At 38.6% G+C, this 24,133-nt stretch overlaps 1 protein-coding gene across 1 annotated transcript in view; it reads right to left on the bottom strand.

Moving 5' to 3' along the window:
• Window positions 1–230: 230 nt before the first annotated feature.
• The window catches only part of LOC149252262 (SUMO-activating enzyme subunit 1B-1-like), a 138,215-nt gene continuing 114,312 nt past the window's right edge, over window positions 231–24,133 (bottom strand). Inside the window, exons 5-6 of the mRNA XM_089454111.1 lie at window positions 23,515–23,594; window positions 231–359 (exon numbers count right to left, since the gene is read on the bottom strand). Coding sequence (XP_089310237.1) covers window positions 231–359; window positions 23,515–23,594 — 209 coding nt within the window. The remainder of the gene's footprint in view (window positions 360–23,514; window positions 23,595–24,133) is intronic.

Genomic DNA, 24,133 nt, shown 5'->3' with positions numbered 1-24,133 from the left:
ATCACTCCCATCTAACAAATAATTCAAAAAACACAAGAGAATTCCAATTATTTATATGGAATACTTGCCCTAGTGGGCAGAAGAAACAATACCAAATCTAGAATGTTAAAACTCAATATATATCTTCCACATCAAGTGTAGAGAGATTCATATAAATGAATACAAGAACTCAACTCTTTGGATCTTTAATAACAATAATGTTCATCCTCATTACAACATCCCATTCAAAATTATTGAAATACCTGAGTGTATGTGTGGCTTTGCAAATCAACAAATATTTCTCCACAGCTACCTCTACAATCCACTGAATAAAATGCAATTATTTGTGGCCTTTTGCGGCACATCTCATTAACCTGCTTCTGCAAGATAAAATAGCAAATAGCAACAACCTTAGTTTGGGTAGAAGGAAACAAGAACTTTACTAACATGAAATATTTATATAGTTCATCAATTAGAGAAAATGACACGTTAGTTGACTTCATCAATAATTCGCCTGCAATGGTGGATATTTTCATTTGTTAGGTCAAATCTTATAATCTCCATAATTAGCATTAAAACATGATATGAAACACGACATTGTGGCAATTAGTGAATTTCTAATCTCTAAGTCAATGACCCATGAACAACCTCAAGAATGAATAGCATAATAGATGACTACCTCATTAAGTTCTATGGAAATTCAGCTTTAACTTAGCCATATTAAAAATCAATATTAGTGGTTTATTTAGGTCAATTCATGTGTTTGTCCATTTGTTATGCAGCCACAAGCCTACCATACTACTTTGTCAAAACATCTTGTCTATTTTTTACATTGACCCTACTCTAGCATTGAGGCATTAGCAAATTATTATTGTAAATAGATGTCTTTCTCTTGTTAAATTTAATTCTCTCAGTGGCCATAAATGGCCAATCAAAATATAAATAAGTATGACTAAGCCTACGGCGTAGTTAAGAATTTCCATTCCAACATGCTTAGACAGCGAGTGAGATGCTCCCTTTGAAGATGATGATCCTTATCTATAAGTTAATCGGAAAAAACCTAAAGCTAGGCTTTCGAAACTTGCAAGTTATAGGATAGTTGCACTATGGTATATCATGGAGCGCAAATGATGCCATCCTTGAAGCATATATAGGTGTGAAAGTAGAGATGACATTTTGAGTTAGGGGTTTTTTCGGCTAGGTCTATGTAGCATTCATGTGGCTCGTTTCATAACACTGTTAACGTTTAATTAGTGTGGGGCTTTGGATAGCTTGCTTGTGGCTGGGAGGAGTTAGATTTAGAGGCCCTAATGCTAGAGCAAGAGACTCTAGTTATGGATTAGATACGGGAATGGCCATCCCTTTCTCATAATGAGAACAATATAAATAAGTGATTATGACATCAACAAGGATGGATTTCTAACAATTTATGTTTCATTTTGTGTGCATTGTTGTGTCTGTATCACTTCTCACATCTTGTTATGGTATTTGCAAGGGAAGTGGGTAGTATCTTGTGACATGTACCTCATATGCAAGCATGAGCAATGAACAAACTAATGGAGTTGGTCTAATAATCTTTTTCATTTTTATTTGTAGGCCGAGTTGGGACCCTTGACTGTTGTCTCGACCAAGTCCAAATCTAAGTTGACTGAATTTTGAAACACTGGATCTAATCAGAGGTTTGAATACCCAATGGGGAGATGTAAATATGGCTCAGTTTTGGTGATGATCAGAGAAGATAGGCCTTTTGCTTTTTCAAGATAGACATGGCGTTTTTGGGTGCCTCATATGGTAGGTAGCATGAGTAGCTTGTGTTGAGAAATCAATGCTAGTAGAGTTAGGGTTAGATTTCTCTTTCTTGATAATTACTTGTGAATTATGTGGGCTTCTTTTATATCTTTGTTATATTATCTTTCATCAAGCAATTACCAAATTATGTGTGTATGAAGATCACAAGTAGGCACTCTGCCAGGGAAAAACCCCTATCTAGGGGAAAACCCAGTCAAACTTCTTCCTTCAGTAGTTAAGACGAGATAATCCAAGACTCTTCAACCTAGACACAGACCTCCTCCAACCACCAAGTCATCCTTTCCTTCCAGCAACTTCGACCTTGCAGCAGCGACACTTCGACCCAGGAAATCCAAAATTTCGACCTTCCAGCAGCAGAATCTTTAACCCAACAATTTCAGAATTTCGACCTTCCCAGCAGCAAAACTTCGATCCAGCAAATAGCCCAGTAACTTCGCATAAGAGAGAGAAAGAGATAGCCCAAAAACTTCGACTTGTATTTCTTCCTTCTTCACCTTGAACTTCGCACTTTTCTGCACTTCCTTGATGTAGATCGAACTTGTTGAGTTGATGTCCAAATAGATCGAACTGCTCTTGTATATATAGCCTCTTCTGTGGGTCGAATTGTCCTCTTGTAGGCCGACTTCATCAGGTTAGGGCCGACTTGGTGTGGAGGTGACAAAATACATTTTTGACTCAATAATAAATCTTTTTACATGATACAAAAGCCCAAGAAGGGTCACATTAAATGGACAATGACTCTAATGACTCAGTATAAAACCTAGAAGTCCACAATGGGGACTTTGACCTATAAAAGATGACCCAAGCATGAAACTCATGCTTTAATAAGTCATTGTAATAATAATAAAAAATTATTTTTCATTCTTTGACTCAAATATAAATATGAAGACCAAACCTAGTTACATTCCTCAACACTCCCTCTTAACTAGGTTCTTCTTTTGAATTAATATAGTGTTCTTCTTCATCAAACAGCTACCAAACAATAATGAGACAAGAGACACAGGATGTATGCGATCAGCAAAGGCCATAACGTGTCCAACTTGAGAGGAAAACCCAAACAAATCCTTCTTCTTATAGAAACTTCAAGTGACGAATTCCAAGACCAAGACCCTTGACTTATCAACCTTTCCAAGACCAAGTCACAAGATTGATCTTCACTGCTTCTTCTTCTTCTTGCCCAAGTCAACAATAGTCAAACTGACTTTTAGCACTGCAAATTTCGGCTACTCTAGTATTTCGACCTTCTTCCACAGTCCTGCAATTCTCGGTTGCTTGAAACTTCTGCAAGATCACACGTGTGGGCTGAATTATGGATCTTGATGATGGTTTCCTTCTTCGCTTGACTTGAGGGGTTCTTCTTGTAACCTCGGCTAGCAAGATTGTTGGTGTAGTGACCTTCTACTTGGCTTCTACAAAGGTTGGTGTAACCCTACTGCAAAAACCCTAGTTTCTGTCACGAGCCTATACAACAACTACAAGCCATTACAACAAGTATCAAAGCCTATACAACAATGGTATCAGAGCCTATACAACAATAACGAACCTATACAACAAGTAATTGTTCCAAAAAATCGGAAGACGCCTATTTCGCTAAAAACTACTCTTCAAGAGGTAGAAAGACATACAGCATGAGGGACATCCAGGGAAAGTAAGAGACCGAAGAGGTATTCTGGATATGCTACATACATGTCAAGGCTTATTGAAGCGGAACCTTCCTCTTATGAAGATGCAGCTAAACATCAATACTGGAGGAATGCCATGCAAGACGAATACCAGTCCATAATGAAAAATGACGTCTAGGAGACTGGCCCTAGACCAAGTGACAAATCTACAATCACTTCAAAGTGGATTTACAAGATAAAGCATGATGTAGATGGGAGCATAGGCAAATACAAAGCAAGGTTTGTAGCAAGAGGTTTCTCGCAGAAGGAAGGAATTGATTATGAGGAAACCCTTGCTCCCACAACTAGGGACACAACAATAAGATCACTTGTTCTGTTAGCTGCTACTATGGGATGGAACATCCACCAAATGGATGTCAAGACAGCTTTCTTGAATGGGACCATTGATGAAGAGGTTTACATTGAGCAGCCTTAAGGATTTGAAATAAATCAAAGGGAGTGTTATGAATAAAATATATTAAATATAAATAATTGTAATAATGATTAGTTAATTAATAATTCGTTAAACAAAGAGGCATGTCTAAGGAGACATGACCGTTCATAAAGGGACACCTACATAGGGTATATAAACATGCCCTCAATTTCAATTGTAACATCATTCTTATTCATACATTTTAATATATATTCTTATATCTCAATGGAGATCTACATATTCCAAGTCTTTTGGAGTATTTAACTTGAAGAACAAACTTTGTTCGTTCCATTTGGTATCAGAGCCACGTTCTCTGATCCAGGCCTTTGGCCATTAAAATCTCTGTCAACCTTGTTGTCGTATAATTGAAGTTTCGCTCAAAATTTGGGAGTTTCTCCTCTTCTTTATTTTCGTTTCAAGCCTTTGGCCAAAACAAAACAAAAAAAATCAATCTATATTGAAAAAAAATATATATATATATATAAGGAAAAAAAATTATTTTGAAGTTATTAAAGAAAAAGGAAAGTTCAAGTTTTGAATTACGAAAAGGGTTATTCGAAGTTATCCAATAGTTGAAGGGTATTAATATTAAAGGAAGGGTGAAATTGAAGAAAGTTCATCTCAACAAGCAAGATGACATCTAATTCGGAAATGAAGGTCGAAAGATTCCTAGAAACTAAATATAACTACGTCTCAGTGCTATTTAGAATTAAAGGCTCTATTGCGGGAAAAGAAGTTACTATCACTATCTCGCCAGCCAAAGATAAAAATTATATAAAACCTAAAATCGCAAACCAATTAGTGATTCCTGAGTCAAATATAATCGAAAAATTAGACTGTTTTGGCAACAAAAAATATGACATAACCAATTTACAGTTAAACATTGAGGATTATACATTTATATCGCAGTTCTTAGTTCAAACCCTATGGAGCAATCAAGGTGACATTATTTAAGGTTCACCTTGGATGGGAACCCTAGGTTCCTTCATCCTGAAAACGAAAAAGAAGTTTTTGACATTTTCATAGAAAAAGAAAAAAACAACACTACAAGATGTTACATTAAAGCCAAATTCAATAACACCAAAAGACATACAAGATATTTCAAAAGTAATTTTTCAAGAAGGTAAAAAAGTACTACAAAATATGCAAAGAGAAGTTGACAAGATCATTGCTGACAAAAATGAAGAAGTTTCTCGACTTAAAGACCATAATGAAAAATTACTAACGCAAATTAAGAAGCTTAAGAAGGACAAGAAGTCATCGGAAAACAAGGTACAACAGCTTATCAAGAAAGAAGCATCGAGTGTAAAAGTCCGAGTTCAAGAAAAAGGAATAAATACTAATCCAGTGAATGTCACAACTCAAGAAGAAGACAAGCCAGTTGAAGAAAAGACACATTTAGATGTTGCAGTCCAGACGATAAACATCCCAAGTGAGGGTTTTGTAACCAACTCAAAAACGTCAAAGCTTTTTTGAAGAGTAAGGCAATGTTATGAATAAAATATATTAAATATAAATAATTGTAATAATTATTAGTTAATTAATAATTAGTTAATCAAAGAGACATGTCTAAGGAGACATGACCATTCATAAAGGGACACCTGCATAAGGTATATAAGCAAGCCCTCAATTTCAATTGTAACATCATTCTTATTCATACATTTTAATATGTATTCTTGTATCTCAATGGAGATCTACATATTCCAAGTCTTCTGGAGTATTTAACTTGAAGAATGAACTTTGTTCATTCCAGGGAGACTCATGTTTGCAGATTGAAGAAATCTCTATATGGCTTAAAGCAAGCACCTAGGGCTTGGTATGCTAGGATGGATGCATATCTATTGAGACTTGGTTTTACCAAGAGTACTGCAGATCCTAACCTATATATCAGGGTGGTCCAAGATGAACCAATTATCATACTCTTGTATGTGGATGATCTACTAGTTACAGGTGTAGAGCATCGGATTCAGGAATGCAAGAAGCAGTTAGCAGCAGAATTCGATATGAAGGATCTTGGGATTATGCATTATTATTTGGGACTAGAGGTATGGCAAAATCCAGGAGAGATATATCTTGGTCAAGGTAAGTATGTGATCAAGATGCTTCAAAAATATGGCATAATGGATTGCAAGCCTATGATGACTCATATGATTACCAATTTAAAGAAGTTGAGGAGTTCAAAATCTAGTCTGGTGGATCCTACTTGCTACAGACAATTGATTGGGTCCTTGATGTATCTAGTAAATACTAGACCAGACATTTGCTTTGTAGTAAATTTCCTAAGTCAGTTTCAAATGGAGCCAAAACATGATCATTGGATTGCAGCTAAGCATATACTAAGAATTTGTGTCGAACTATATATCACTGCCTCCGGTACACTGGTAATGAAATCCAACTCATGGGATATGCAAATTCAGATTGGGGTGGGTGTGAGACGGACAGAAAAAACACAACAGGTGGATGCTTCAGCATAGGACCTTCCATGGTCTCATGGATGAGCAGAAAGAAAAATATGGTTACTTTGAGTAGTGCTAAAGTTGAACATGTTGTTGCAAGAAAGGTCCGTCGAGAACCAGTTTAGCCCAGGAAGTTACTATCAGACTTGTTTCAAAGACCGCTTAGCCCTACATTGATACATTGTGATAATCAGAGTTGCATAAGATTGACAGAAGACCCAGTGTTTCATGCGAAGACAAAGCATATAAACAACAAGTACCACTACATCAGAAGCTTGGTACGAGATGGGGTCATGGAGCTGCACTATCTACCTACAGATGAACAGGTAGCAAATATACTGACTAAAGTGTTACCAAACAAGAAGCTTGAGTACCTGAGAGGTAAGCTTGGTTTGGTGGATATCTCTTCCCTAATTGAGAGGGAGTGATCTCAGATAGTTCTTGTCTTTATGGATCAAGCACTAGAAAAGGACTAACAATTGTAAGTCTTAGTGAAGACCATAAAGGAAAAATGCAGTCTAGAGGATTGGATGAGCATCTAGATTGGAACTTCTTATGGATTGAAGAATCCAGGGAAAGACGTTGTTGACCGATGCTCTTTGAGGATGAGGTGGGCATCCAAGATAAGAGTAGTCGAAGAGGACCAATATTCTCTAAGGATCCCGGTTTGGGAATCCAAGAAAAGAATAGTCCCAAAAGGACATACCTTGTAGACATCTGGATGGGGTATGTGCCTTGAAGAGGTATTGTGGCAGCTCACGTAAAGCCTCCCAACATAATGTTCATAATTGAAGATGAGCATGTCATGTTGGTTATGGTAAAAATGCTTGACAAAAGATGGCTTATCAATTCGACTCTTCCTATGAGAATGCTTCAAGATTGAGATTCCTTGTACCAGGAATACCTCCCTAGTTAAGGAGTGTTGAAAATTGTAACTAGGTTCGGTCTTCATTATAATGTAATTGTAATCATGACATTGTATATTCTTTATAAAGAAAGAAAATGAAAGAAAATAAATTATATTTTTATTTTTGGAGTATGGGTTTCATACTCAAGTTTGAGTCAAAAGCATGTTCTTCGTGCTTTTAGGTCTTCTAGGTCTTTCTAGGATAAAGAATAATATTGGTCATGTGTCATAGTCCCATTTGGACTCATTGTAATGAAGGAAAATATTTATTTTATCAAGAAAAAGCCATGGATAAGCCCAAGACCAAGTCGGCCCAAAAGCAAGATCAAGTCAGCCTAAAGGAAGGGAATTCGACTCTCAAGAACGATTATATAAAGAACTGCAATTCGACTCATTTGGACACACATCTCAAGCAATGTTGTTAAAAGCGCGAGCGGGATTAAATCGGCGCCGGGAATAAAGCGGAAAAAATCGGAAAAAGCGGGAAAAAAGCGTTTGGTACAAAAATATTCATTTTTTTTCATTTTTTTTCAATTTTTTTAATATCTAAACCATCTACAACATAAAATAAATACATTGACACATAAATATGATAAAAAAACTAATATATAAGATGTTTAATATCATTTCTAGCGCTAAAATCACACATAACATTGAATCGTGTCCTGAATAGTAAGTCCTGACTCCTGAGTCCCAACTCAGCCTCAAAATATCAACAAAAAATATGATAATGTATCTCATCATGTCATAATGTCATATACAATAAAATGAGGTCTAATCCTATTGATTTCCTCTGCCCCTCTTGCGAGAAAATGCCACAGCTTTCCCTTTCCCTCTAGATGTAGATGCTGGTGCCTGTGCTGGTGGAGATGGCAGTGGAGTCTGATGTGCTCTAGAAGCTGAAGAACTAGAAGTAGGAGCTATAGGAGGTAGACCACGTCCTCTACTGGTGGCAGGGGTAGCCCGAGCAGGTGGTGTCACCTGGAAACATTACAATCTCCCAATCCTGAAATCCTGAAAAACTGACAAGTCTGCTGGATTTTAAATGAAATCTAAAATTCTACTTTCTCCATGTGAAATCCAATGAGGCTGGAACCACTCTCAAACATCCTGAGTCATTTCATGGTAATGTTAAAAATTTAAGTAAAAGGATGAAAATGAAGATTAAGGAGAATGTCACTTTTACTTTAAGAATTTAACATTACCATGAATAGCATATCCATACTAGGGCCTAGAATTGATCATTAAGCTGCCCCACTCAAAAATTATTTGTTTCTTTCCAAAAAAATTGCATGAAAAAACCCAAATGACCAAATGAAAAACCAAAAAAAAATTTATAAAATCGTGCTGTCCTGGCAACCCAGCGCTTTTTTCGGAAAAAAGCGCGCTTTTTTCGAAAAAATCGGCAAAAAAAATTTTAGCCGCTTTTTTCCCATAAAACGCGCGATTAAATCGGCTTAGGGAAAAAAGCGCGATTTAATCGCGCTTTTAACAACACTGATCTCAAGCAAGATTGATCTGCAATAGCGAAGGAGAAGAAGAGTAGCTGGCTGGACGAAGAAGAACAGAAAAAGTCAAAATTTGGTCAAGGAAGCTTTTCTCTTGTCTCGCTAGGGTTTGTGAACTTGCTAGTCGCAAAAGGACGACATTTTGTAGCAGTTTCAGGGGGGCGAAAATTTGTTGTAGGGGTTAAAATGTTGATTTTTTAGTAGCTTGGGAGGTACTCCAAGCCCTAGGGTTCGGAGTTTGGAGGGTGGAGCACCACAAGGGTCACTTGTGGGCTTGGAACCCAAGGTTGGGGTTTTGCACCCATCGTGATTTGGGCCAAAACCATGGACACATTTCGACATGTGATGGATGAGGATGATAGCTCTCGTCGAGACAAATCCGACGCAATGAAAATCATCCGATTCCGAGTTGTAGAAATGGAGTTATGAGTTTTTGAAGTATATGGTTGGGTTTTGCACATGTATGGTCAAGTTGGCCTAATGTTTGGACGGCTTATGACACTTGCGCAAGCCCAATATTGACATCTTAGGAAACCCTTCTTATGGATATAAATAGAAGGTGAAGTGAAGTTGTTTCATACACATCCAAGTGCAAACAAAGTCAAGGATTCCTCTCTGAAATTGAGTCGCGGGTCAAGGAGCAAAACAACAAGGAAGGAGTTGTTTAGATAAATTCATGGCTAGTTTGTCCCTGCAGTGAAGGCCGAGGTCACTTGGGAGAAGGCTGAGTGTGTTAAGAGGAGTATTGGGCAGTGAATGTGCATGTTTAAGCTGCGTTTTGTTATAAGTATAGGGTCGCAGGATATTCTAAAGCAACAGCAAAGGTTCTACCTCATGTGAGTAGGCCGCAGTCAAAGGAAGGGACAACGAAGTTTTTGGGCCTGTTCTGGAGCATAACGCAAGAGGTTACAACAATGTTTAGTGTTGTTGAAGAAGCCCTAACCAGGATTGTCATTTCAGTATTAAAGTGTACAGATCTCGTGGTTAAGGAGGGGTATGATTGGTCCCTTCTTGCTGACAATGTTTGCTATGTGGATGATAGATTTATGAGCAGCCTATGGAAGCCATGAGTTGAAGTTGACTTGGGTGATCGAAGGCTTCAACAAGGAGCAGATTTCACAGTGAAGGATTGGGTGCCATTGGACTGGTGGAGGGTAGCGTGTTGGCTACCCAAAGTAGCCCTTGACAAGCAGTCTTGAAGTGACGTAGACAACTGAAGGTTGGGTGAAGATTGAAGCCTAATGTGCAACTCTTTGATGGACAAAAGAGGCTACTAGATTGGCAAATTGAAGCTCAGGTATTGGCTAGCCTATAGAGAAGATTGGATCCACCCATGTTCACTATAGTAGAAGCGACTTGCAACATTGATAAGTGGCAACCCTCCTAGAGACTCTATGTGTTGTCCTTTGATGGACTAAGGGGCAGCTAGAGAGCAGAACGGGAGCGAAGGACCGGCAGGACAAGATACGACATAGAGTCTGCAGCATGATTGTCATTGTATCTTGTATTCCATAGACTGTTGTATTATTCAGATTGGTTTAATATAATGAAGATTGGGTTGTACATTATTGTACAATATTTTGTTAAAAATTGTGTATACTTGTGCATATGTGATTTACTGTGTTGTCACACGAAGTGTTTAGGCACCGCGACAACGCTCAGAGTAAGGGTTGTCACTCTAATCCTTACTCACTCCGTTTAGACTCTCTCCTAGACAAGTCAAGGGGGGTAGTCCCTAAGATGAATGAATGAGGATAGCCTGTGGAACACAGGCTCTAGGAGACTTAAAGATGAACAACTTGATGAATGTGAAACAAATCTTGGTTAACTAAGATGAATAGATTAAACAATTAATACAAATAAGACACAACCACAAGATAGAAATGATTTTAGACCAGTGCCTTTATATTCAATTAACCATAGACTAAATAAAAACAAGTTATCCAGATCAATTTATAAATGTGGCGAAAGTGACGATCATGAACGATTAAATGTAAACGCCCAAAACTTTAACATGCAATATATTCTAGCAATTAAATATCGTGAAGAATTTAACTGCTAAGCAATGATCCCAGATCTAGAATTTATCTTTCTCATATAGTCAATCTTTAGATATGATTCTAAAACATTAAACACACTTGACAATAGAGAAATCACTACCACAAAATTTAAAATTTTACACTTAGCACAAAAGACACCAAGGAACTTTAGATTAGAATTTTAATTATCCCTTAGGTAAGTTTAATGTACTAGGCTTATAAAGCAAATTTAATGTGGCAAATTAATTTTTTAATGTGACCTAAAACCAAATCAAAAGGCTTTAATTAAATTTAATTTTTTATGGGCCGTAGGCCACATAAAAATTTCTTAAATGTGAAAGCTTAGATTCTCTTGATTTATTTCATTCGCAATCAAAGTCACCAAATTTTTTAATTTTTTAGATTTTTAAATGTTTTATAAAATAAGAAAAAATAAAAATAAATAAAAATAAAAAATCCAAATCAAATAAATCAAATCAAATCGAAGTAAATCAAAATCAAAAATCAAAAAGGGAAATAAAATGAAATGATTTAATGAGGAACCTAAAACCTAAAGTAAAGTTTAAAAAAAAAAAACTAAACCCTACCGCATACCCAGCAATAAAGCAATTAAAGAAAAAGGAAGTCGAATACTTTGTTTTTTTGTGTGTATGCAGGTCGACAGAAAGGAGAAAGAGCTTCGACACAGGTGGAAGACTGAGCGAAGGGAACTGAACGCAGCAGGAGGAGGAGATGGAGGAATTGACGTGTCTTTTTTTGCAGGTCAGCGAGAAGGAGATGAAAGCAACGACGGAAGGGAGGAACGCGGATGGGTGAGGAGGCTGCAGATGGAGGAAGGAGTCACGAGTTAGGGGATGAAGCCACAGGAAACAAGGGGACGCAGGCAGCAGTGAAGGATCGAGGGCGAGGAGAGAAGAAGCGATGGCAGGGAGGACGCACAAGGGGATTCGGAAGAGAGAGTCGCGGGTAAAAGAAGAGAGGGAGCCGCAGTTAAAGAGGAAAGGAGGCAGTACGCAAGTTGATGAGGAAGGGTAAGCTGCAGGTCGACAGCGGCAGCAAGGGAGCACGAGGAAGGAGATGCAACTCGAGCGGATGGTAGGAGGGACTCACACGGGCCAGGAAGAGGATCACGCGGATGGGAAGGGACTGACGCAGAGGGAGGTTAGAGCTGTAGCGAGGAAGTGGAGTTCGAGCAGCAGGGGTATGATGCAAGACGCGGGATGAGGGATTTTCTTAAAAAAAAAAATGAAATTTTCTGCAAATCAAAAACCCCAGGCAACAGTGAAATGGTAGCCCAGAAAACCGAAAATAACCCAGAAAAAACGAATTTCACACCAATATATTTGTATGCTTCAGATTTGGCCTTGAAACCCTTGTAAAATTTCCAGATTTAAAAGTTTAAAACCCTTGGACTGCAAAAAAATGAATAATATCCCTGCAAAATCATATTGAGGCCAGATCTTACCCTCCAAGGCCTAGATTTGGCTTTAAACAAGAATTCTCCTTCAGATCTGTCCCTGTAATGACAAAAACAAAACACCTAGGAACAATATATACAATGATGAAATTTAAAAAAAAAAGGGAAAAAACCTAGTTAAATTACAATAATTACAAACTGAAGGCTCTAAGTAGCCAGATCTATCATTATGTTGCACTAGATTTAAAAAAATAAAATAAAGGAGGTGCTAACTCGAAATCCTCATGCATCAATAAAGCAAAAAATCTTATGATAAGCCCAGGATTAATTTCGCTGGGCTCTTCAGAAAATACGAATCGGGAGTTGGCTGGTCCAACTGAAAACCTCCCCTAACGCCCAATGATTTAAAATCAAGATTTCCCTACAAAGCTCAATCCAGCCATCGAAAACAGTCATCAAAAACAGAGCACGAAAATAATAATAAAATTCCGACAAATAGAGATACATGCTATTACGTTCAAAATTTAAATTATTATTCAAACCCCGGCGACTAAGCAAGATACCTGTACTCAAATCACTCTTCAAAAGCTATCATCAATGGCTTTAGAAAAAATTATGCATGAAAACAACACATCTTACAATATTACCATAAAGAGTAACACGAGCAGAATTTAACGTCAAAGTCTTTCTTTATTATCCAGAAAATATAAAAAATAAAAAATAAATAAAATTACACCAGAGCTTCATGTTAAGCACATGACACAAAGATCGGATAGATCAACTGACAAATGACTTCCTATTTAAAGATAAATCCTTCAACGACTAGTTCGAGTGATCCTCGTCAAAGCAATCTCGACCGTTGATGATGATTAAAAATTTCTTTTAATCTCATCCGACAAAATAAATATTTGAGCAAATTCGAAATTTTTAATTCAATGCATTAGAATTTTTGAGTTAATTTCCCCAAAAAATTGACTTTGACTTAATCCCCAGTGATCAAAGGTTTAAAATTTAGCAAAATGATTAATTTACCTTAGTCCCAGGACTTTTTACAATTTAACTTTTTAGGACCGACGAATTTTCACTTTGGAGAATTTAAATTACCTAGGACCTAGACTTAATTAAATTTATGGCTTAGGATTTTAATTAGTTTTTGGCCAGAAAATTTAATTAATTAACCTATGAGGGGATAAATTATTTTTCCAACCCTCAACACACTTTACATCATGATTTTCATATTTTTTACATCATAAGAGGGAAAACCCATTTTTTGTAATAGACCCTCACAGACCACTCATTTCTACGACACAAATATAATCCAGCAAACCAAAAAATTTGTAATAAAATAACCTAACCAAATAGTTAAGATTATTCTCAAATTACTTTTACATAGACTCTATCTAGAACACTAGTACTCGCTTAAGATTCTAGCGACAAAATCCCTTCCAGCTTTGGGGTAAAACTGGAGGGAAAAACTATGTCGACCATCCGAAAATGAATCGGTGAGACGAAAAACCTCCTAGAATGGAGATCGTCACTAGAAAGGTAGGCTTACCTAGGTTGTTACATACATGACACGGTTCTGTTGAGATTATTTACATCATATACATGCAAAATGGGTTTACATTATAACATGATGATCAGGCTAACCATGATCGCTGGACCGCACGGACACATCGATCAGGCGCTATCCCTTTTGCAGAAAAAGGGGGTGTATTGCTATGGGTCGTTGACACGTAGTGGTCAACATACTGCTTTACATTTTTCGTTGTGCAAAGTAGTTCTTGTTGAAATTCTTGGTTTGATAGCGTCAAAGATTCTAAGATTCTATCCTAGACCTAAGATCGTGGAAATTCAACATGGTATCAGAGCATGGCGGAGATACTTTCGAAGAAAGTGAATCAGAGTTGTGCACAACGAAGTACAGCTTAAGAGAGAGTTGGTCACATTGTAGGTGAAGGGCTCACTACAATGTTGAAGTTACAGGTTGGTCTCCGGTATGAGGACAGGTTGGAGGGGTTGTCCAACTATAGTCCATGGAAGGAAAGGATCAAGTTGGTCTTGCAAGTCAACAGGATCTGGGAGTTCGCCGAGAAAGCCATCAAGAAGCCAACTGACCCAAAGGAGTTGGAAGTGTACAAGGATTTGGATATGAGGGCGAGATTGATCATCCTTGATGGTGTGAAGGATCCCCTAATACCTCATTTGTCCAGGAAGAACACTGCACATGAGATGTGGATGGCTCTTCAGAATTTGTTCCAGAATAAGAACAAGAACTGGGTACTGGTATTGGAGGATAAGTTGAAATCCACCAAGATGATACAGGGTGAAGGAGTGACTTCGTATCTGACGAGATTGTCTCAGGTCAAAGATGAGCTTGTTGCCGTTGATGTGACTATTTCAGATTATGATATGGTGAGGATTGCTTTGAAAGGGTTCACCGAGGAATGGAAGCCCTTCATCAAAGGGATTGTTGCCAGAGAAAAGTTGTCAGACTGGAATAGGTTGTGGGACGACTTCATTCAGGAGGAGTTGTGAGACGAGGATCTTCATCCGAAGAAGAGGACTTCAGATGATGAAATGGCACTTGCAATGCAAATGAAGGGTAAGCAAAAGAAGGACTTGAGTAAAGTCAAGTGTTTCAACTGTGGCGAGATGGGTCATTTTTCGTCGAGATGTCTGATGAAGAAGAAAGGGAAGCAGGTCGTCAGTGTTGCCACTTCTACTAAGATAGATGCTCTCACCAGGAGGCTGGAGGAGGAGGACTTTGCTATGATCTCTCATTTCTCACAGGGTACTATCGATGAGGATGGATGGTATGTGGACAGTGGTGCATCGAAACATATGACAGGATCACAGGAGGTTTTCGAGACTCTAGTTGAATGCGACTTGAAGTTGCACATGGCGTTGGGTGACAAGAGTCAAAAGGAGATCCAAGGATCGGGAGTTGTGCCATTTAGGATGGAGACAGGATGAGTGATGCGGATCCAGGATGTATTGTTTGTACCAGCACTCAGATATAGCGTGATATTTGTCTTGGTGATCCAAAAGAAGGGGTTTGAGGTCTTGTTCGAGGATGGAAAGGCAAGACTCAAACCTAGAGGCTCTAGCTCTGCAGGTATTATACTTGGAGTTAGAGAGCATGGTCTATACAGGCTGACGGGCAAACCTATGGATCATGGGAAGAAGGAGCAGGTGCAGGTTCCAAAGAAGTAGTTGTAGGTGCAGGCTTCAGAGGAGCAGGTACAAGTTCCCGAGAAGAAGGTCCAGGTTCCAGAGGCTCAGAGGGAGTCGAGTTCTAGCGGGAGCTTGCAGATTCAAAGGGAGACTTTGCAACCCAAGAAGAGCGCGTGGTTAGTAGGGAGTAAGGGTGCTTCCACATCTGGCAAGAAGGAATCATGGAGGGACTGGAAAGCGATACAGGAGAAGAAGAAGAAGCAAGATGCTTCCAGTGACAACGACACTTCCGAGAGAGGCGTAGTTCATGCTTTAGGGATTGCTGCAGTGGTGAGCGCCAAGAGTTGGGCGAGTGTTGTGAGTAGTGATGATGATGATGAGTTACTTCCTAGTCTTGGAAGTACCTCCCTCGCTAAGAGGGAGTGTTGATTTTTTAGTAGCTTGGGAGGTACTCCAAGCCCTAGGGTTCAGGGTTTGGAGGGTGGAGCACCACAAGGGTCACTTGTGGGCTTGGAACCCAAGGTTGGGGTTTTGCACCCATCATGATTTGGGCCAAAACCATGGACACATTTCGACATGTGATGGATGAGGATGATAGCTCTCGTCGAGATGAATCCGATGCAACGAAAATCATCCGATTCTGAGTTGTAGAAATGGAGTTATGAATTTTTGAAGTATATGGTTGGGTTTTGCACATGTATGGTCAAGTCGACCTAATGATTAGAAGGCTTATGACAGTTGTGCAAGCCCAATATTGACGTCCTAGGAAGCCCTTCTTATGGATATAAATAGAAGGTGATGTGAAGTTGTTTGAGACACATCCAAGTGCAAACAAAGTCAAGGATTCCTCTCTGAAATTGAGTCACAGGTCAAGCAGCAAAACAGCAAGGAAGGAAGGAGCCATTTGGGTAAATTCATCGCTGGTTTGTCCCTGCAGTGAAGGCCAGGGTCACTTGGGAGAAGGTCGAGTGTGTTAAGGGGAGTATCAGGCAATGAATGTGCATGTTTGAGCTACGTTTTGTTACAAGTATAGGGTTGCAAGTTGTTCTGAAGCAACAGAAAATGTTTTTCCCTTGTTTGAGGAGGCCGAGAGGTGGAACAACCTCGTGTGAGTAGGCCACAGTCAAAGGAAGGCACAATGATGTTTTTGGGCCAATTCTGGAGCTTAACGCAGGAGGTTACAACAATGTTTAGGGTTGTCGAAGAAGCCCTAACCAGGACTGTCATTTCAGTGTTAAAGTGCACAGATCCCGTGGTCAAGGAGGGGTATGATTGGTCCCTTCTTGTTGACAGTGCTTGCTATGTGGATGACAGATTTATGAGCAGCCTGTGGAAGCCATGAGTTGAAGTTGACTTGGGTGATAGAAGACTTCAACAAGGAGCAGATTTCACAGTGAAGTAATGGGTGCCATTGGACTAGTGGAGGGCAGCGTATTGGCTACCCGAAGTAGCCCTTGACAAGCAGTCTTGAAGTGACGTAGACAGTTGAAGGTTGGGTGAAGATTGAAGCCTAATGTGTAGCTCTTTAATGGACAAAAGAGGCTATTAGATTGGCAGATTGGAGCTCAAGTATTGGCCAACCTAGAGAGTAGATTGGATTAGCCCATGTTCACTGCAGTAGAAGCGACTTGCAGCATTGATAGGTGGAAGCCCTCCTGGAGACTCTATGTGTTGTCCTTTGATGGACTAAGGGGCAGCTAGAGAGCAGAACAGGAGCGAAGGATCAGCAAGACAAGATACGACATAGAGTCTGCATCATTATTGTCATTGTATCTTGTATTCCATAGTCTATTGTATTATTCAGATTGGTTTAATATAACGAAGATTGGGTTGTACATTATTGTACAATATTTTGTTAAAAATTGTGTATACTTATGCATATGTGATTTACTACTATATATTTTCCGTTGTGCAAAGTAGTTCTTGTTGAGATTCTTGGTTTGGTAGCGTCAGAGATTCTAAGATTCTATCCGAGACCCAAGATCGTGGAAATTCAACACAAAGTTGCAGTAGCAGTGAAGCAATATCAAAGTTCTAGAAGTTGTCTCAAGGAAGATCTTGTTGGGGGTTGGCTTGGGGCTTCGAGGGGTTTTGTTGGCTTTGATCTTTGGGTCTTGGAAGTCTCTTTTGTAAGCAAATTCTAAAGAAGAGAAGCATTTTCTAGGTTTTCCCCTTGGAGGGGTTTTGCCCTGGCTTGGAGCCTATACCTTGTGTACTATGACTCTTTGTGATCTTCATTGTTTTGGTGATTGTTTGATGAGCAGATCTAAAGAAGTAATAAATAACCAAATAACATCACACGTAATAATCATGATAAGGAAAATAAGTTCTAATCTACAAGTCTCCATATTTTCGAACACAAAGGAGTACAATTTTCCCCTATATTATTCTTAAAATATCTTCTATTGCATATTTACTATCAAACTAGGAAAAATTACTAAACAGCTTGTTGACTCAAAAGCTAGCAAGCCTTGTGAGAGGCCTTAAAAGGAAAGAGCCAGACTAAGACACAACAATGAGGTGGATGATATTGTCACCTTAGCACTCCACCTCCTACTCTTTAATGGAATTTCACCACACAGGTACAGATCACCTAAAGATATTCTAGTTGACAAGATCAAGGCGATCTTTAAGAGACTTGATCAAGGTACTTCTCACTTGGAATAAGGCACAATTCTTTGTAATAAGGAATAGCATAATTATGAAGCCTAGGAAATAGGGCTTAAAGCCTAGGGTTTCAAGATATAATTCAATATAGGTACATAGCATACAATCACAGGGAAAAGGTTTGCTTTGAGAGATATGATCAATCAATGGAATGACAAACCTTCAAATAGCCCTAAGTTGAAGCCTTGTATAGAATTGAAGTTTTGTAAGTCCCTAAATTACCTAGGGTTGATAACATCGGCCTAAATAAGGCACTTTTTACCATGCAATATGTTAGATTTTGAATTTTTATGCACAAGCAAGGTGGGAGAGTGCCAAATCAACTCCAATGTTCCAATACCTCAAGCCATAGTTGAATTTGTCCTTAGCCCTAGACCTAGCGATTACCTTGAAAAGACGAAAATAGAAAATGAGAGGGAAAAGATATAGATTTAGAGTTTTTGATCATCAAGAAGGTTTCCGGTGCCTTTTCCCTACTTGGGTGATGGAGTCTTAGGAACTTTAACCATGTAAATATCAAATCTTTGAAGGGAGTAAGAGTTAAAACCCTAGTCTTCCCCTCCTAAGCCTAGCTATCATTTTATGAGAGGGAAATTCACTAAAAAAAGGCTCTCTAGGAGGTTTTCTATGGAGTTCAAGGAAACAAGATTAAGCATGCAATAATTACCAAGAATTTCATGTAAACATATGCATTTAGACAAGGAAAATAGAAACCCTAGCAATATTCCATTACATGCATAACCATAAAAGATATTCAACAAAAATACTCACAATATATCTAAGAACATGCCTTCTTTCAATCCCAAAATGACATCTCCACAACAAAAACTAGTCTCCAATAGCCAAAATCCACATAAGATCACATCTCCACAAGTAGCGAAGTACAAAGAGAAAGTCAAGTTTGTTCTAGAGAGGTCGAGTTCCACAAATGTGATGATGAACAAATGATAGAGGTGATCCTCTACTTATATGAGGTCTATCACCTCTAATTAATGACTAAAAGCCCCTACACAAGTTTGATTTTTGAGTAGACATAAAGTAAAATTGGGTTACAAGCCAACCCACTAGCTCAACAACAAAATATGCCAATAGAAGCCCACACGTGTGAGTTGTAAAATGATGTCATGCCCCTCTAGAACTCCAAATGCTCCATCAATGCAATGGAAGGGCTACAAATGTCTCCAAGCATCATGATCATCCTCCATTTGAGAAAAAAAATTGTCAAATCAAGCCTCAAAGCATCTCCATGTGTCCAAATTCTAGTTGTCGGTGCCCTGCATCATCTCCATGGGTGCCAAGTAAACAATGCAGTACTCTCTCTCTCTAGCGATGAGGCTCCATCTGGTGCAACAAGCCCCCACCCCGCCACCCCAATCATACTGGGGGGGGACCATCCTCATCTGCACTCTAGATCAAGGCATGCCCATCAAATAGTGTCAAGGCTAGCCTAGGAACATGCTGGGTCCACTAGTACATCATCAAGAATCATACATCCCAAGCAAGAGAAGCTCTGCAAATTGGCATTTGGGGCTGCTTTGGGGTATCCATCAACTGCTCAAGTCATCAAAGTGCCCAATGCTTTGCTATAAAGGGGTAACGTTGCATCTTCCAAATTGTCATGCTCTCCGGGAGTGTCATATGGCCTAGGCATCATGTGGAGTAGGGTGCCATCAAGGCTTCTGCTACTCTAGAACACATGGTAAAACCATCTCAAACTCAAGTGAAGGAAATGATTCATTAGAGACTAATATCATAAATGCCTCTAAGTGGACCATACTTAAGTGTTAAGGGCATATCAATACTTCAAACTAAGATCACCTTCAAACATCTAACTAGACCAAAAGTGTTCCCTACCTTTGTAGGGGTGGCTAAGCAGTCAATCCTATTAGGTGCTTCCAACCACCAAGGGTAGGTTCCAAGGTCAACAATTCAATCCATAGGTGTTAGTGAAAGCAAGTGGCAATGGATGGGAAGGACTTCATGGCCAAATGCCATGGTCAAAGGACTAACTAATGAGAGTCCACATCTTAAGTGTTTAGATGTAATGGAGGGAGCAATCATGGAGGCATGAGTTACCCCTTTCACCCTGCTTTTTCCACCCCTTTAGTGCGCCTTTTACTTCTTTTAGATAATGCTTTTTATTTTGGTGCATAGTTCAACGATCAAAACTTGCTCTTTATAATGTAGCACATTTTTTATCCCTTAAGATAAGACAATTTCTCACTCATCAAGGTTGGGACATGCAAGGATTCCTTTTGTTAGATGGAGCATAAGTGCTCAGAAATTGGGTGATGGATAAGGAGGAGGGTAGAGGACATGCTAGGTTTTCCCACACGCTAACTTATGTCCCGGCCATCCTTTGCATTTTGACTTTCATTTTCTTTCATTGTGGCCATCTTACGTTTTTTCATTCTTTTAGCTGAAACCACCTCTAGGGTAATGTTTCCTGGCCTGACTCAAGAATGTGGATAATAAAGTGCTAAATCGCAAATGAACCAAAGATAGTTAAACCTGAAGAAAAGTGATGATATCAAAAGGAATAATGTGGCATGGAAAATGTTAAGTATGGAAAAGGGAAAAAAGGACATGCTACTTCAATCCAAGTTTTCCGAGTAGTGTCCCTCCTATATAACCCTAAGGCCTTAGGAGGTCCCACTGGACTAAGGTTAAAGATTAACCCCACTAGTAAGGTGAGAGAACAAGTTTACAGTCAAGATCGGTCAATCATCTAGATCACCCCTTTATCCATACTAAATGCCCAAAACATTAAGTAAAAGCACTCGATTGCAAAATGATCAAAGTACCTATTGAGTGGTAGCCCACCTTCATCCAAGAGGAATGTCGGATGGTGAGAGGTGTATGACTGGTGCAGATGGTAGAGGAAACTGGCATATCATCATCAATGAGAAAATGTGTAGGGCTGCTGGCTGGCTGGCTGTCCAAGATAGGAGAAAAAGTTTTCTCCTATAGGGTTATCCATTTTGGTGGGTAACATGGCAAAAATTATTTGAGCATCTCCATTAAGTTATGCATTTTCTGTCATTCATGTTGCATTTTGATAACTCACGCCACAATAAAGTTGGACTATGCATCTTAATCAGTATCTAAGTGAATCAGAGGAGTACAGTTTTCCCTTGTATTATTATTAAAAGATCTTTTGCATATTTATCAGATATCAAACTGAAGAAAATTAAGAAACAGCCAGAGTTAGGCATGTCTATACACCCTATTTATGTTTAACAGATATCGTATGTATAAAGGGAATGTTTCTGTGTTCAACACAAAAATAGCACCGATGAAGTTCAAATTGCTCACCTTCAGACAACACCTCAGCCATCTTTAGACTACACTTAATGAGACAAATTGTAAAATCTTAACAGATATACTGGTAGCCAGACATCATTCAGCATTTACGGTCTCCGATGAATGCAATTTCATCATCTGTCCCAGATCTTTAGAGTAGAATTGCTCTTAAAAACATGGAAGAAGCTGTATTAATTTGTTAACAAAAAAATGCCAACTCTGTCTGACACTTGAAAGCATTTAAACTGAATATCATCTGATTGAGATAGAACACCAATGTCATAGTTATTCTTTTCACAAGGAAATATCACTTCTTAAGGTTGTCTTTGCATCTGCCAATAGCACATGTCAAATACATTTATGTACTCAAAAGAAAGGATGCATAAGAAAAGCTCAACAAATTTTTAAATGCGAGATCTAATTTTAATTTTGATCTGGCAAAGCTGATTCAAATTATGAGCATATCGGCCTACATTAATCATATTATGAACATGCATGGAGAATCCTGAATGAAAATGCATCATGTTACTAGGCCAGGTGAATAGATTGAAGCTGCTGGCCCATTGAGCACTAGTATGTGACAGCAGGGGCAAAAGAAGGCAAAGACTTTAGTATTAAAGCCTCGAGAGAATTCTTCCGGAGCATTGGATGGCGTTCACTCAGAGGCTGTCCAGGCCTAAATTCAATTGTGGCAACAGGGGTGGAAGAAGGCAGAGTCTTTAGGATTGGAGGGCATTCTTGCTGAGTATTGGATCGCATTCACTCAGAGGCTGTCCCAGACCTATATCTGATTAAGATTCAATAATGGAGGATGACTCTCTGGTATAGTCTAAAAACCCAACAAATGGTAATTATACTGCCAGGTTTAAGGAAGGAAATGGTGAAAGTTGAAACAGATTGGTAGAGTAAAATCTGGAAAGTAAGTCACCTATGAAATCCAGAATCTTTATGTGGCTGTCTCTAGCAAGGACAACATTGACCTGGGATGTTCTTCAAAAAAGGTCAAGGCAAGGGCCTCGTATATGCAGCTTCTGTAAAAAAGATGGTGAAGACGTGGATCATTTGCTAGTACACTGACTTTACAAAAGAAGTATGGGTTCTATTCTGTTGCTGACTGGTGAGAAGCGTACCTGGAATGAGGTTTCTCTGTTGGAATGTATGAAAAAGGGGTTTGATGAACAAGCTCTCAAACAATATACACCCATTTCCGTAACGGTATCCTGGCTATCTGGTTAGCTAGGAATGCAAGCATTTTCGAAGCTAAGGAAACTACTACTCAATTTCAACTTCAAAAAAGGTTTCTATTTGAAAGAATTCAGCTTGCTCCAAAGTTGAAGAAGCCAAGGCATGTGGGTAAAAAGGAGATAAACAAGTCCCAGGCATGGGCTTTTTTGGATGGTGCATGTCACGGCAGTCCTGGACTACATGATGCTGGAGGTGTGACCTTCTTCTCTCTTTTTCACAAAGTTTCTTTCAAAGCGGGATGAGGAGAAATCTGGCAGAATGGAAGACTCTGGCAACTCTTTTAGGGCTGGCCGTGGAATGAGGTATCACTCATATTCAGGTGACAGTGATCTCAAACTTGGTCATAGATTGGGTAAATGGTTCCAGTGGTATGCAGAACCTCATTCTTATACCTTCTTTTTATTAACTATATTCCCTGGAAGCTGCCTTTTCAGTCATTTATTATTCCCATATTAGGGAGCTCAACATGGAAGCAGATAACTGTCCAAAACAGCACTGGTTTTGTCAGAGGGTATGTGGTAGATTAATGAAGAAGAAACTGGAGTTTCTCTCCCAGCTTCCTTGAGATCACAACATGCTGGTTGACCTCCATGTCCATTCCTCGGTACTGCTGTTTGTTTTTTTCTGGTTCAATCTATATAGTATAGATCTCAACTACTTTTTCGGTGGTAAATAATGGGTTTAAATTCCCTTTTTGTACAAGTTAAATAGAAAAATGTAATCAAGAGCATCATGTGTAGGGACTTTTTCAGGCTTATCTTTTTGGGGGTAAGACATTTCACTCAGGTTTTTCTTCCTGTGTTTCATCATCACGGTGCTTCCTTGTACATTATGAATGTAACATTTTTTTCTTACTGAAATGGAAATATACATTTTTTTTCCAAGGAAAAAAAAACTGGAAAACAGATCATACTTTCACAATAACTGAGGCGCGCCCAAGAACAACAGCATCAAAATTGTCCAGAAAGTTGGCAGATAGATCTTTCACACTGCCTGCAAGAACACATAACATGCATAATTTAATTTAATATGCATAGAAATATAGAAAAAGACAAAGATGTCAAGAGGAATATTGATATTTATGCATTTTCTAGAGTAGGAAGTAAAGAAACATACAACAAAATAGCAGTTAGAAATATAGAAAAGGATTTAAATACTATACAAGAGATTATTTCAACATGATTTAGAATAAACAGGGCCCAACATAAACCGTAGGACCAGAAATATAACTATTCGGTTTATTTTCCTATAAGTGATTTCATAGGGGAGCATTAGTTCTTTACAGAAGAAAAATGAAACTGTAAAATAAAAATTTATGGTTTTTAAAGTAAGGCTGATGGTGTTCTTGCCTATTTAATTTTGATTCCATTATTAAATAACAAGCTTATTGCAATAAAAATACTCATTTGAATAAAACGTATTAACTCTAATTCACACCACGGTTGAATCATGAAGTCAAATTGCTCCCCATTCTAACCTGATCTAAATTTATCATTCCCTTGTAAAAATTAAAATTTCAGTTTACAACCATG

Source organism: Pinus tabuliformis, chromosome 7 (genome assembly GCF_031772625.1).
Source record: "Pinus tabuliformis cultivar Carrire ecotype Pingquan chromosome 7, CPIR1, whole genome shotgun sequence".
Lineage (NCBI taxonomy): Eukaryota > Viridiplantae > Streptophyta > Pinopsida > Pinales > Pinaceae > Pinus > Pinus tabuliformis.
The sequence above is the reverse complement of the archived record's forward strand: the minus strand, read 5'-3'. Positions and strand labels throughout refer to the sequence as shown.